Here is a 12,367-nt window from a genome sequence, read left to right as displayed (position 1 = left end):
AATATGATGCATCCCACCTATCTACCTTATGTTGCAGACACTTTTATGTTTATTTTCTGGTTGTTTCCAATAGGGAGAGTTGGTAATCCTTCAGATTACCAACTGAATGTCTTTTTTTGAGATGGAGTCTCGCTCTGTCGTCCAGGCTGCAGAGCAGTGGCACCATCTCAGGTCACAGCAAGCTCCACTTCCCCAGTTCAAGCGATTTTCCTGCCTCAGCCTCCTGAGTAGCTGGGATTACAGGCATGTGCCACCACGCCTGGCTAATTTTTGTACTTTTACTCTCACCATATTGGTCAGGCTGGTCTCAAACTCCCGACCTCGTGATCCGCCCACCTCGGCCTCCCAGCTTGCTGGGATTATGGACGTGCGCCACGGCCCCTGGCCTGAATGTCTTATTGGTATATTTTAGCTTTCTATTTCAGTGTAATACAAAACTGTAAATGTTCTTTTGTGACCTTTTTCTTTTTTAAAGATAATTTTTAATGTAGAGGTAATTTGCATAGGAGAGTTCTGCCTGTATATCCTGGTAGTGTCTTGAAAAAGTATGTCTAACTGCTTTCTACCTTATCAACTCTATAATGTTTCTGAAGTGTACAAATCACCAAGGGATTACATTCAAAATTAAAATAAATATTTGAGATTATAAAGGGGAGTTTGCATGAAATCACTTGATACTGCTTTTTTAATCTACAGAAAGAATGGAGGGAAGATAGAAATGGAGAATTTAAAAGAAAAGTTGCCCGCTGTGTAAGAAAAAGCCAAGAGACTGCTTTTGAGTGACATTTATTTAGCAGCTAGTAACTTCACTTATTTCAGGGTAAGTTTATTTTAAATATCATACTTTTGTTTTTTTGTAAGTATCCTATTAGTTTTTGGAAATTGTGTGATTTGGGTATTTGAATTACATTTTTTCATTGACTTCATTTTTTAATGGTATTATCCTGTAGTCTCGTTCTCAAAACTACTGTATAATCTGCTTGCTTTTCTCCTAAGACACCCAGCTGTTTTTGACTAGATATTCTGCATTCATATGGTTAGTATGCTGGTGGTCTGTTTCTTTTCACTGGTGGTAAAGTTTCTAATGATAAGGTTGTTATTTCAGTTTAGTTTCTTTGTTTGACTTTTTGATCTAGCATCCTGATCACTTGGGCACTAATGTATCTTCATATACTGTATTATGTAGGGTATAGGCAAGACTATTAGTCATCTACCTATTCCTTTAAGGTTGGTCTTCTGGCCAGGCGTGGTGGCTCACGCCTGTAATCCCAGCACTTTGGGAAGCCGAGGCGGGTGGAACACCTGAGATCAGGAGTTTGAGACTAGCCTGGACAACATGGTGAAACCTTCCCTCTACTAAAAATACAAAAATTAGCCGGGCCTGGTGGCGTGTGCCTGTAATCCCAGCTACTCAGGAGGTTGAGGGAGGAGAATCACTTGAACCTGGGAGACGGAGGTTGCAGTGAGCCAAGATTGCACCGTGGCACTACAGCCTGGACAACAGAGCAAGACTGTATCTCAGAAAAAAACAAAAAACAAACAAAAAGTTGGTCTTCTATCTCCTTGGTCTTTACAGATAGGGCCAGTAGTTAAAAACTTCCCTTTTATTGTATAACATCTGTCCACAGTTTTATGTTAGGTCTAGAAAGGAGTCAAAGATGGAAGGCACCCATCCACCTTAGAAGAGGAAATAATATAGATTAATTGCTCACATGTGGGTTATTTGGTCTCTTCTTTTAAAATTAAATATTGAAATGATAGAAACTGAAGTGAAGACTATCCTTTCAGGGATCATTTCTATAGTTTGTTACTATAGAAGTTTTCTGAAGGTGTAGAGCACCAAAGGATACAACATTGAGCTTGTTTCAAATTCAGCTGCTTTGATTCAGCAAGCTGCAACAGTTAAAAACATAGCAGAAAATTTTTATTGAATATCTATGTCTCTGAAAAAGGAATAGTTCTGCAAGTTGGTGAATAAAGTCTAAGAGTTGTCCAGCTACAGAAACAAGATGCCAGATGATTCGTAAGACCTATTCGTGATATTTAAATTACTCAGTAAAAGACCTATTGATTTGTGGGGGTTGAGGGAGAAACTGAAATACACTGTCTGAAAAATCACAATCCATGGCACATCTTGAATCTACCTATTTTAAGAAAATGAACATTACCATTATCTTCTGTCCCCTACACTCCACTGCTTTCTTCTGTCCCTTTCTCATATTCCTAATTCTGGGTTTACTATTGCTTTTCTTCATAATTTTACCAAATTTGCATGTTTAAACAATGTATTTCATGATTTTGAACTGTTTATATGTGGAATGATAATGAATGCATTCTTCTGTTACTTTTATTGCTCAATATTCTTCAAATTGATCTGTGTTGCAAATAGGTACATTTCACCTGTGTGCTATTACACTCGGTAAATTACCGCTCTACTCCTTATTCTCATTGCAGTTATTTTCTGAATTGGTGTAGGGGTGTTTGTTCTCTTTCTGTTATAGAGGGTGGCTATCCTTGTTTCCTGATTTGCATGTACTGTAAGAGATTCTCTAGGGTATATACTTGGGGTGGAATTCTTAAATCAAGGGTACACGTATGTCATTTTGAGTAGATAATGCCAAATTGTTTTCTAAAGTGTTCCTTCTTTTCATAGTCCCATTGGCAAGGATAAAGATTCCCTTTGTGGCCAGGTGCGGTGGCTCACACCTGTAATCCCAGCACTTTGGGAGGCCGAGGCGGGTGGATCACAAGGTCAGGAGTTCAAGACCAGCCTGGCCAATATGGTAAAACCCCATCTCTACTAAAAATATAAAAAATTAGCCAGGCACAGTGGCGTGCGCCTGTTGTCCCAGTTAGGAGGCTGAGGCAGGAGAATCGCTTGAACCCGGGAGGCGGAGGTTGCGGTGAGCCGAGATCACACCACTGCACTCCAGCCTGTGCAACAAGAACAAAACTCCGTTCCAAAAAAAAAAAAAAGATTCCCAGCCGGGCATGGTGGCTCATGCCTGTAACCCAGCATTTTGGGAGGTTGAGATGGGCAGATCACTTACAAGACCAGCCTGGTCCATGTGGCTGAAACCCCATCTCTACCAAAAAATATAAAAATTACCAAGGTGTAGTGGTGCACTCCTGTAGTCCCAGCTACTCAGGAGGCTGAGATGGGAGAATCACTTGAACCCAGGAGGCGGAGGTTGCAGTGAGCTGAGATTGCATCATTGCACTCCAGCCTGGGCAACAGAGCGAGACTCCATCTCAAAAAAAAAAAAAAAAAAAAAATGCCCAGGCGCCGCGGCTCACACTTGTAATCCTAGCACTTGTGGGAGCTGAGGCAGGTGGATTACCTGATGATGGGAGTTCAAGACCAGCCTGGCCAACATGGTGAAACCTCGTCTCTACCAGACATACAAAAAATTAGCCATGTGCAGTGGTGCACACCTGTAATCCCAGCTACTCTGGAAGCTGAGGCAGGAGAATCACTTGAACCCAGGAGGCGGAGGCTGCGATGAGCCGAGATCACGCCACTGCACTCTAGCCTGGGCTACAGAGTGAGACTTCATCTCAAAAAAAAAAAAAAAGTCTATCTATCTAAATCTGGATATTGTGGACTTAATATGAATTGCCCCAGTTACCAGTGAAATTGCATATCGTTTCATGTGTTTGACCATTGAGGTTTTCTCTGTGAATTGCGTGTTCAGGTTTTTAGATTACTTTTTCAGTTTGTTGATTTGTGTACTTGTCCTTTTATTTTCTTTGTGGTATCCTTTGGACAAACTGAGGTTCATATATATATATATACAAACTTTTTTGGGGGGGGCAGAGTTTCGCTGTGTCGCTTGGGCTGGATTGCAGTGGTGCAATCTCGGCTCACTGCAATCTCCGTCTTCTGGGTTCAAGCAGTTCTCTTGCCTCAGCGTCCCAGAGTGCTGGGATTACGGGCATGAGCCACCGCACCTGGCCTGAGGTTCTTAATTTTAATGCAGGTGAATTGATTAGTCTTTTCCTTTATGGATTTTACTTTTCGTTTCTTGGCTAGAGAGCCTGTTCTTTTTTAACCACCAAAAATCTGTTTTGTTTCGCTTTTCATATTTGTGTTGAATCCACTGAAATTGATTTTTGTGTATGGTATGAGGTAGAGGTTGAACTTCACTCACCCTACTTTCCCCTGATGTGTAACTGTTGACTGTACCATTTATTGACAAGTCCTTGCTTTCACCACTGGTACACAGTGCCTGTTATGTTCTACAATCAGATTTCCAACACATCAGCCAGTACGTGTTGATCTGTTTTGGGCATTTTTTTTTTTTTTTTTTTTTGAGATGGAGTTTTGCTCTCATTGCCCAGGCTGGAGTGCAATGGCGTGATCTCAGCTCACTGCAACCTCCGCCTCCCAGGTTCAAGCAATTATCCTGCCTCAGCCTCCCAAGTAGCTGGCATTACAGGTGTGTGCCACCACTCCTGGCTTATTTTGTATTTTTTAGTAGAGATGGGATTTCACCATGTTGGTCAGGCTGGCCTCGAACTCCTGACCTCAAGTGATCCACCTGCCTTGGCCTCTCACAGTGCTGGGATGACAGGTGTGAGCCACTGTGGCTGGCCATGGGCTTTTGTATTTTTCAGTGGTTGGCTTGTTTATCTTAATTTTAATTTATTTTTGTGATTAAATGTATCAAATGCAAAGGTTTAACTCAGAAGTAAAGCTAAAGTCTGTCCACCATTTATCCTGTTTTCATGTTTGATATCTCTGGTTTCTAGAAAAAATTTAGATGTGCTTTCAGATCTCCTTATTATAACCAGAAGTGCTCCCCTTTACTACCAGATATACCATGCAGTCTAAAAATTATTCCTATTTTCACCATCTTTTAAAAATCTGCTTAGGAAGTAAATGCCTCAGTAAGTACCTAAACCAATCATTAGTTGAACTAAAAGTGTAATCATTTAAAAATTGAATTAAATATACATCACACCAAAATCACTAATGTGTTCTAACAATGGGTCTATATTTCACTCATCTGTCTGATATTCAGAGTATAGTATGCTAGCTTGTCCAGCCTGCAGCCTGCGGGCCACATGTATCCCAGGACAGCTTTGAATGCAGCCCAACACAAATTGGTAAAATTTCGTAAAACATCAAGATTTTTTTTTATTTTTTCTTTTTTAAGTTCATCAGCTGTGGTTAGTGTTAGTGTATTTTGTGTGGCCCAAGACAATTTGTCTTCCAGTGTGGTTCAGAGAAGCCAAAAGATTGGGCACCCCTGCTGTAGACAATCAAATGCTTAAATAAATGAGTCAGTCTTCTTTTTATTGAGATGTGCACCTAATTTTTAAATGTCATTGCCATTACACAATTTTTTTGTATTTAGGCTTTATACCATGGAAACCTGTTTCCTTAGGCCAGGCGCGGTGGCGCATGCATGTAAGCCCAGCACTTTGGGAGGCCGAGATGGGTGGATCACTTGAGGTCAGGAGTTCAAGACCAGCCTGGCCAACATGGTGAAACCCCGTCTCCACTAAAAATACAAAAAGTAGCTGGGCGTAGTGGCAGGCACCTGTAATTCCAGCTACTTGGGAGGCTGACACAGGAGAATCACTTGAATCCCGGAGGCAGAGGCTGCAGGAGGCAGAGGCAGTGAGCCAAGAGAGTGAGACTCCATCTCAAAAAAAAAAAAAAAAAATGTAAAAGATACCTGTTTCCCCAAGGCCGGCTTTGTAGACTGAATAGTCAGCAGCCTCACCTGTCTCTTCTTGAAGGCTGGCTTTTCTCACGGCTTTGTCACCATGCACTTTCTGAGTATTTTTTGTGTTTTCAGTCATGATAGGACATAGACGTGAACGAAAACTCACTATAAACACTTGAAAAATGTATTGTCTGTCTGGGCTGAACTGAAAGTGAAATCAATTTAAGATTATTTGAAAATACATATTTATCTACATTCAAGTCCATGACCCACACATATTTTCTCAAAATGCACGGATTACTGTGGGTGCCACTTGGCCCAGGCTTTATCTCACATTTTGTTAGTGTTTATACCTCGTCCTATATAGAGATTATTAGTACCCTTATGTTCTAATTCAGCTGTAGGGTAGGAAGAATAGAGAGGAAAAGGAAACAAATTCTCCCCTTGCCACAGATGAGAACCATGGCTACTTTGTATACCACTGGACAGGAGGACTCATGTTCTGCACCAAGGTTAGAGGGACTGTATTGGTTCTTTATTGCTACGTAACAAATTACTAAAACTTAGTGGCTTGAAACAACATTTATTATCTCATGATTTCCATGGCCATGGGATCTGGGTGTGGCTTGGTTGACTCCGGGTCTCTCATAAGGCTGTGGTCAAGGTGTTGACTCAACTGGGGTGCATCTGGTTCCAGGCACGACTGAGTTCCTCCTCACTGCCTGTTGGCTGGAGTTCTCCCTCAGTTCTGTCTACTGAAGACCTCTCCATAAGTCAATTCACAACATGGCAGTTGGCTTCATCAGAGGCAGCAAGTGAGAGAGGGTGAGCCAGGTGTGGGTAGACTGCCTTGAGGGAGGCAGTCATTCCCAAGCTTCGGGAACCTTGTCTGCTGTAAAGCACAGCTGAGTTCCCCTGTAGGAATCGCTGGTGCTTACCTGCATTCAGTGACTAGTGGATTAGGCGGGTGGAGTTGGGTTGGTACAAAGGCTTGGTCAACTGGCTCTTTTGTCTTGTTTGGGAATTCTCGGGAAGGTCATTCTAACATAGTATTGACTGAGGCCTTTGTTTCAACTGCCTTGAGTTAGTTCATCTTCTCCCTTTGTCTAAGCTTGCATCCCTCACTCTTGTTTTTGAGAGCACCTCCTGACAAACCTCAAATCTCTGCCTCAGAATCCGTTTCCTAGGGAACTTGACCCAGAATAAGTACTATGGATTGCGTAACTCAGCACAGTAAGGTAGAAGGCTGCCTGCCTTGCTTAGTTGCAGATGTGGGGCATGAATCTATAGTTATTTCTAACACATTTGCAAAGGCACTGTCCTCTTGGGGAAAGAAGGAACACATAGAATGCGATAGATACACTATACTGACCTGTAAAGAGCTGTTTGCCTAGCCAGGTAGACCAAGCATAAAACAAAGTAAGGTTAAACCACATTAAAAACTTCAGTGGAGGCCAGGGGCAGTGGCTCACGCCTGAAATCCCAGCACTTTGGGAGGCGAAGATCGGTGGGTGGGAGTTTGAGACCAACATGGCAAAACCGCTTCCTACTAAAAATACAAAAAAAAAAAAATTAGCCAGTACGGTGGTGCGCGACTGTAATCCCAGCTACTCGGGAGGCTGAGGCAGGAGAATCACTTCAACCTGGGAGGCGGAGATTGCACCACTGCACTCCAGCCTGGGCGACAGAGGGTAACTCTGTCTCCAAAAAAAAGGGCGGGGGGGCTTCAGTGGGAGTAGAAGCAGACCATGACTCAATTTGAGGTGGTTAGGATAGAGGTTAGAAGTAGGGCTGCTGGTGACATTGCAAGTCTCCAGAGTAGAGATGAAGATCTGTTTGGTGTAGAGAGCAGTACTTACCAGGGCAAGGACAACTTGGAGACTGCACAATTAGGGTACAGAAGGAAGAGACAGAGACTGGCTTGGTAACATGCAGGAGAGTTAGGAGAGTGAGTTCTCACAGAGAGCTCAGAAAGGAAGTTGGTGTTAGAGCTGCTCACCAATCTCATGGTAGAAGAAGACGAGCAGCATGGTCCCAGTGTGGGGGAAAAAGTCAGCGGATTGGTGACGGAGCAGGAGTACACTGGGTGGCTGTATAGGGTGATTTGGAACTTTTGGAAGCATTTTTTTGTGAAGGGTAATGGGGAAAACTTAATTGGTATTGGCTGTTTTCACTTACAAGATCATTGAAACACTTAAGATCATTGAAATACTTCCCTATGATTGAAGAATTACTTTTATTTTTGTCATTAACATCGAAAAGTGGCTTCTATTTGGGAGCACATTGGTCTGTTTTATATTTTTTTAGATCTTTTTAAAAGATTAGGTTTTGTAGCCATATGGAAAATTAAAGACGACTCTAGTTTTAGAAATATTAATAAATGGAATAAGACACTCAGGTTCTTTGGAGGTAAATCATCTCCAGATTTTTAGGTTAAAAAGCAGGCATAATTCTGAGAAGATATGAGGCAAATGACAGGTGCAATTGATATAATTTCAATTAATATTGAAACATAAATTCTGCAAAGTGGATATGCTTAAAATGTAAATGACTGTTGCAAGTCAGCACCATTTATTTGCAGTGTTGTGCTGGTTAATTCAGTTTCACATTTATCTTTCTGGAGAAAAGAATGACAAAACCTGCCTTTTCTGTACTGAGGCCTTGTCTCTATTTAGAATTTAGTATAACTTTTATTAAAAGGGAAGAGGGATAGATTTTCTTTTTCCTCTGCTGAAAAGGGTAATGCTGTTTAAAACTGGATCTTTGCTATTAAAAGGCTAGGTCGCCTGATTTTAGTGTTGTTTTTTGTAAGACGGGAGTCTTGCTCTGTTGCCTAGGCTGGAGTGCAGTGGCGTCCTCCCCTGCCCTGTTCTGTTCCGTTTTTGAGACAAGGTCTCACTCTTACTGTCACTCAGGCTTCAGTGCAGTGGTACACTCATGTCTCACTGCAGCCTTGAACTCCTAGCTTCAAGTTGTCCTCCCACCTCAGCCTCTCGTAGCTGGGACTACAGGCATGTGCCACCGTGGCTGGCCAATTATATTATTTATTGTACAGACAAGGGTCTCCTGTTGCCCAGGCTGGTCTCACAGTCTTCCCACCTTGGCCTCCCAAAGTGCTGGGACTACAGGCAGGAGCCACTGTGCCTGGCCATCTCTTGGGTTTCAGTGTATGTCTTTTGATTTTCTAATAAAAATATGTATGTGCATACGTGTATCTGGTGAAGGTGATATATTTGTTACTTAGTACATTTCATGCTTTGCTAAGGGCCATTTACATTGATTGGTACATGTCTTTTGGAAAGACATACAGCAGTCGTTCTACCTCTCAGGATCTTGTAGGGAGGTTGTCTAAATGGCTTTCTTTCTCCCCACAACAGAGCTTTTGGTATGGTTGCATTTGAGTGATTGTAAGATAGATCAATTTGGCCAGGCGTGGTGGCTCACGCCTCTAATCCCAGCACTTTGGGAGGCCGAGGTGGGCAGATCACGAGGTCAGAAGATTGAGACCATCCTGGCTAACACAGTGAAACCCCGTCTCTACTAAAAATACAAAAAATTAGCCGGGCGTGGTGGCAGGCGCCTGTATTCCCAGCTACTCGGGAGGCTGAGGCAGGAGAATGGCGCGAACCCGGGAGGTGGAGCTTGCAGTGAGCCGAGATCGTGCCACTGCACTCCAGCCTGGGCGACAGAGCAAGACTCTGTCTCAAAAAAAAAAAAAAAAAAAAAAAAAAAGACCATCCTGGCTAACAGGATGAAATCCCATCTGTACTAAAAATACAATAAATTAGCCGGGTGTGGTGGTGGGTGCCTGTAGATCCAGCTACTCGGGAGGCTGAGGCAGGAGAATGGCATGAACCAGGGAGGCGGAGCTTGCAGTGAGCCGAGATCACACCACTGCAGCCTGGGTGACAGAGCAAGACTCCGTCTCAAAAAAAAAATTGATAAGTTCATGTTGGGCTTTAGAAGGCATGCTGAATTTTGAACATGTCTGGTGTGAGTTAAAATTTTGTCATAACTCTTTAAGTATATTTGGCTTCTCTGTGAGGAATTTAAAATTATATCCCTTGATTTCTTAGTCATCTGCTGTTTCTTTTGCCCAAAATTGCGCATGGCAATGGATTCAGAGTTTCTGAGTTCTTTGGAACACTTGACCTAAAGATGCAGTCCTAATAGGTGTTTCCTTTTCTGCTGTCCTTGGCGCCCCCACCCACCCCCCTTTCAAAGCACATATTAATATAATAAAGACTCTGAAAAGTCTAATAGTCAAATGAGACTTTTAAAGCTTTAACCACTGGGTGCAGTAGCACATGCCTGTAATCCCAACACTTTGGGAGGCCGAGGTGGCAGCGTTGCTTGAGCCTGTAGTTCAAGACCAGCCTGGGTGACGTGGTGAGGACCCTGTTTCTACAAAAAAAATTTAAAAATTATCTGGGCGTGGTGGTGTGTGCCTGTGGTCCCAGCTGCTTGGGAGGCTGAGGTGTGAAGATCACTTGAGCCCAGAGGCTGCAGTGAGCCATGTTCATGCCACTACACTCCAGCATGAGGGACAGAGTGGGACCCTGTCTCAAATAAATAACAAACAAAAACTTCAACCTAGTGTTTTTCTAACTTTTTGAACAGGAAACTCAGCCATTTATTGGCTATGTGAACTTGTCTCAGCTTTAGAGGGGAGACTCCTTCATAATGATTTGTGAGCATTCGGGAAATGAGTTTGTAAAGCGCTTAGCATGCTGCTTGGCACATCAGAACTCGATGAGGCGGTGCTGCTTTTTATGTAGATGTGTTCTTGACTTACAGTCTAACTGGATGATACGAGGCCAACAGATTCGAAACACTTAGAAACTGTGGTTGGGATGGAGGGTCATTTGTGGCAGGCTTTGTGGAGAAAATGGGTTTGAAGGGAGCTATAGTGAGTTGGATAGAATTTAGCAAGTTGGAAAGTGTGGCAATCTTAAGTTGTTTCTCTGAACATCCTCAAATGTTTGTAAATTTCCAAATCTTTTAAATCTTCTCTTATGGATTCTAGATTTAATATAAGTTGAAAGACATTTGAAGTATTGAAAGATCTAAATTAGCGCTGTCCAGTAGAACGTTCTGTGATGATAAGGATACAGCTGTGCTGTTCAGCTTGCCGGTCACTAGCCACATGTGACTACTGAGCACGTGAAATGTGCTTAGCATGACTCAGGAACTAAATTGTAAATTGTACTTAATGGCAATTAATTTACATTTAAAATTAAATATACCCACGTGGCTGTGAGCTACCATAATAGATAGAAACAAAGTGAGCTCAGAATGAAATTAAGGATTTGTTGCCAAATAAATCTAATATGGATAAAACCTACTTACAGTTAATTCTTTTGTAATTGATGAATTGACTATATAATGTTGTTTTTGTTGTTGTAGGTCTCCAATTGAGAAACATGGCACTGTTTTTCCTGCACTCTACCCACCTATTGCTGGACTTCTGTTGTACAAGTTGGCAAACACTGGCTGGAACTGGGCTGCAATAAAACATGCCAGTTATCAATGCTGACAAGAGCCTAACAAGTGCCAACTTACAGATGATTACGCATTTTGAATTCTAATGAACTGTTTTAACCTTCAGGAAGAATTGTAAAGACCTGTACATAGCACAACATGATCCGGATAATATATATACTGTTCATGTACATCCACAAATACACCTTGTACCAAATAATGCTTTCTTGTAGTAGAATAAGAATCGTGTAAATTCTAAAAGATTTTAGCAGGTTTTCTTTCCTATTCATTGTTTCTTATCAGTTTAAAAGGATTCCTTTAAGCATGTCAGATGAAAAGCAATTAGGATTAAAAGTTTCCATTTAATTTCCCTTAAACCCTTGAGGCTTCATTAAACTCTTTTCACTTACTAAACTTTTGTATCTTCTTTGTTTTGACACACTCCCCTTTGCTTTTATCTCTTACCTGCCAGAATGTTCTCAAATGATTTAGTTCAAATACTGAAATACTTAATGAGCAATTACTTGATTTTTAATGATGACTTCGAAGGAGTCATCACTAGGTGCTTTGTCCTTTTTGTATTCTAGTTGCACCCACCTCTTGGATTGGATATAGCAATAACATTTATTGGCCGTTGTGAGCTCTTGATCCCAGTCATTACCCCTGAGAACTAAAAATAGATGGTTCTTAATTCAACTTACTGAAAATTTCCCCAAACAATAGCAAATCTGACTTTTCCCTCTTTAGTTGCCTGGTATTAAGGTTGGATAAATGAAGCATGCACAGCTACAGGCTTTCTACTTAACTTCTGGGTTTGCTATTACAAATGCTATTTCCTCTCATACCCTTCTCCTTAGTCCTTCATATTTCTCTGCCTCTATTCTTCTATACTGCAGATTTTTCTCACCTATTGTACAAAGAAATTGCGATGTATATTTTCATGTAATTTGATTTTGGAATTCTGTCACCTTATGTAGTGAGTTCTTCCAAAATATAATTTTTTTTCAATAATTGTCAAGTTGTTGGCTTTTATTGTATTGAATGAAGGCTATAATACTGAATGCCAGAGAAGTGGTTTAGGAAAATCTCAGGTTGATTCCTTATGCAAATGAACTTTTAATACTTGAAAATCACGTGGCCATGGCAGTATATGTATTTGGTTCTATCTAGATTCTTCTGTGAATCTAAAAGCATTACAGGGGTAAATGCTT

General features: G+C 41.5%; 1 protein-coding gene and 1 pseudogene across 5 annotated transcripts in view; both read left to right on the top strand.

Moving 5' to 3' along the window:
• UBE2G1 (ubiquitin conjugating enzyme E2 G1) overlaps positions 1 to 12,167 on the top strand; it is a 95,011-nt gene extending 82,844 nt beyond the window's left edge. For all 5 annotated transcript variants that reach the window (XM_016931252.3, XM_063798200.1, XM_054671069.2 and 2 more), the window contains 2 exons: positions 697 to 820; positions 11,082 to 12,167. In XM_016931252.3, the coding sequence (XP_016786741.1) occupies positions 697 to 783 (87 nt within the window). In that variant the 3' untranslated portion in view covers positions 784 to 820; positions 11,082 to 12,167. The remainder of the gene's footprint in view (positions 1 to 696; positions 821 to 11,081) is intronic.
• LOC112206214 (small nucleolar RNA U3) lies at positions 1,773 to 1,947 on the top strand (annotated as a pseudogene).
• Positions 12,168 to 12,367: the final 200 nt, after the last annotated feature.

This window comes from Pan troglodytes, chromosome 19, assembly GCF_028858775.2.
Source record: "Pan troglodytes isolate AG18354 chromosome 19, NHGRI_mPanTro3-v2.0_pri, whole genome shotgun sequence".
Taxonomy (NCBI): Eukaryota; Metazoa; Chordata; class Mammalia; order Primates; family Hominidae; genus Pan; species Pan troglodytes.
The sequence above is the reverse complement of the archived record's forward strand: the minus strand, read 5'-3'. Positions and strand labels throughout refer to the sequence as shown.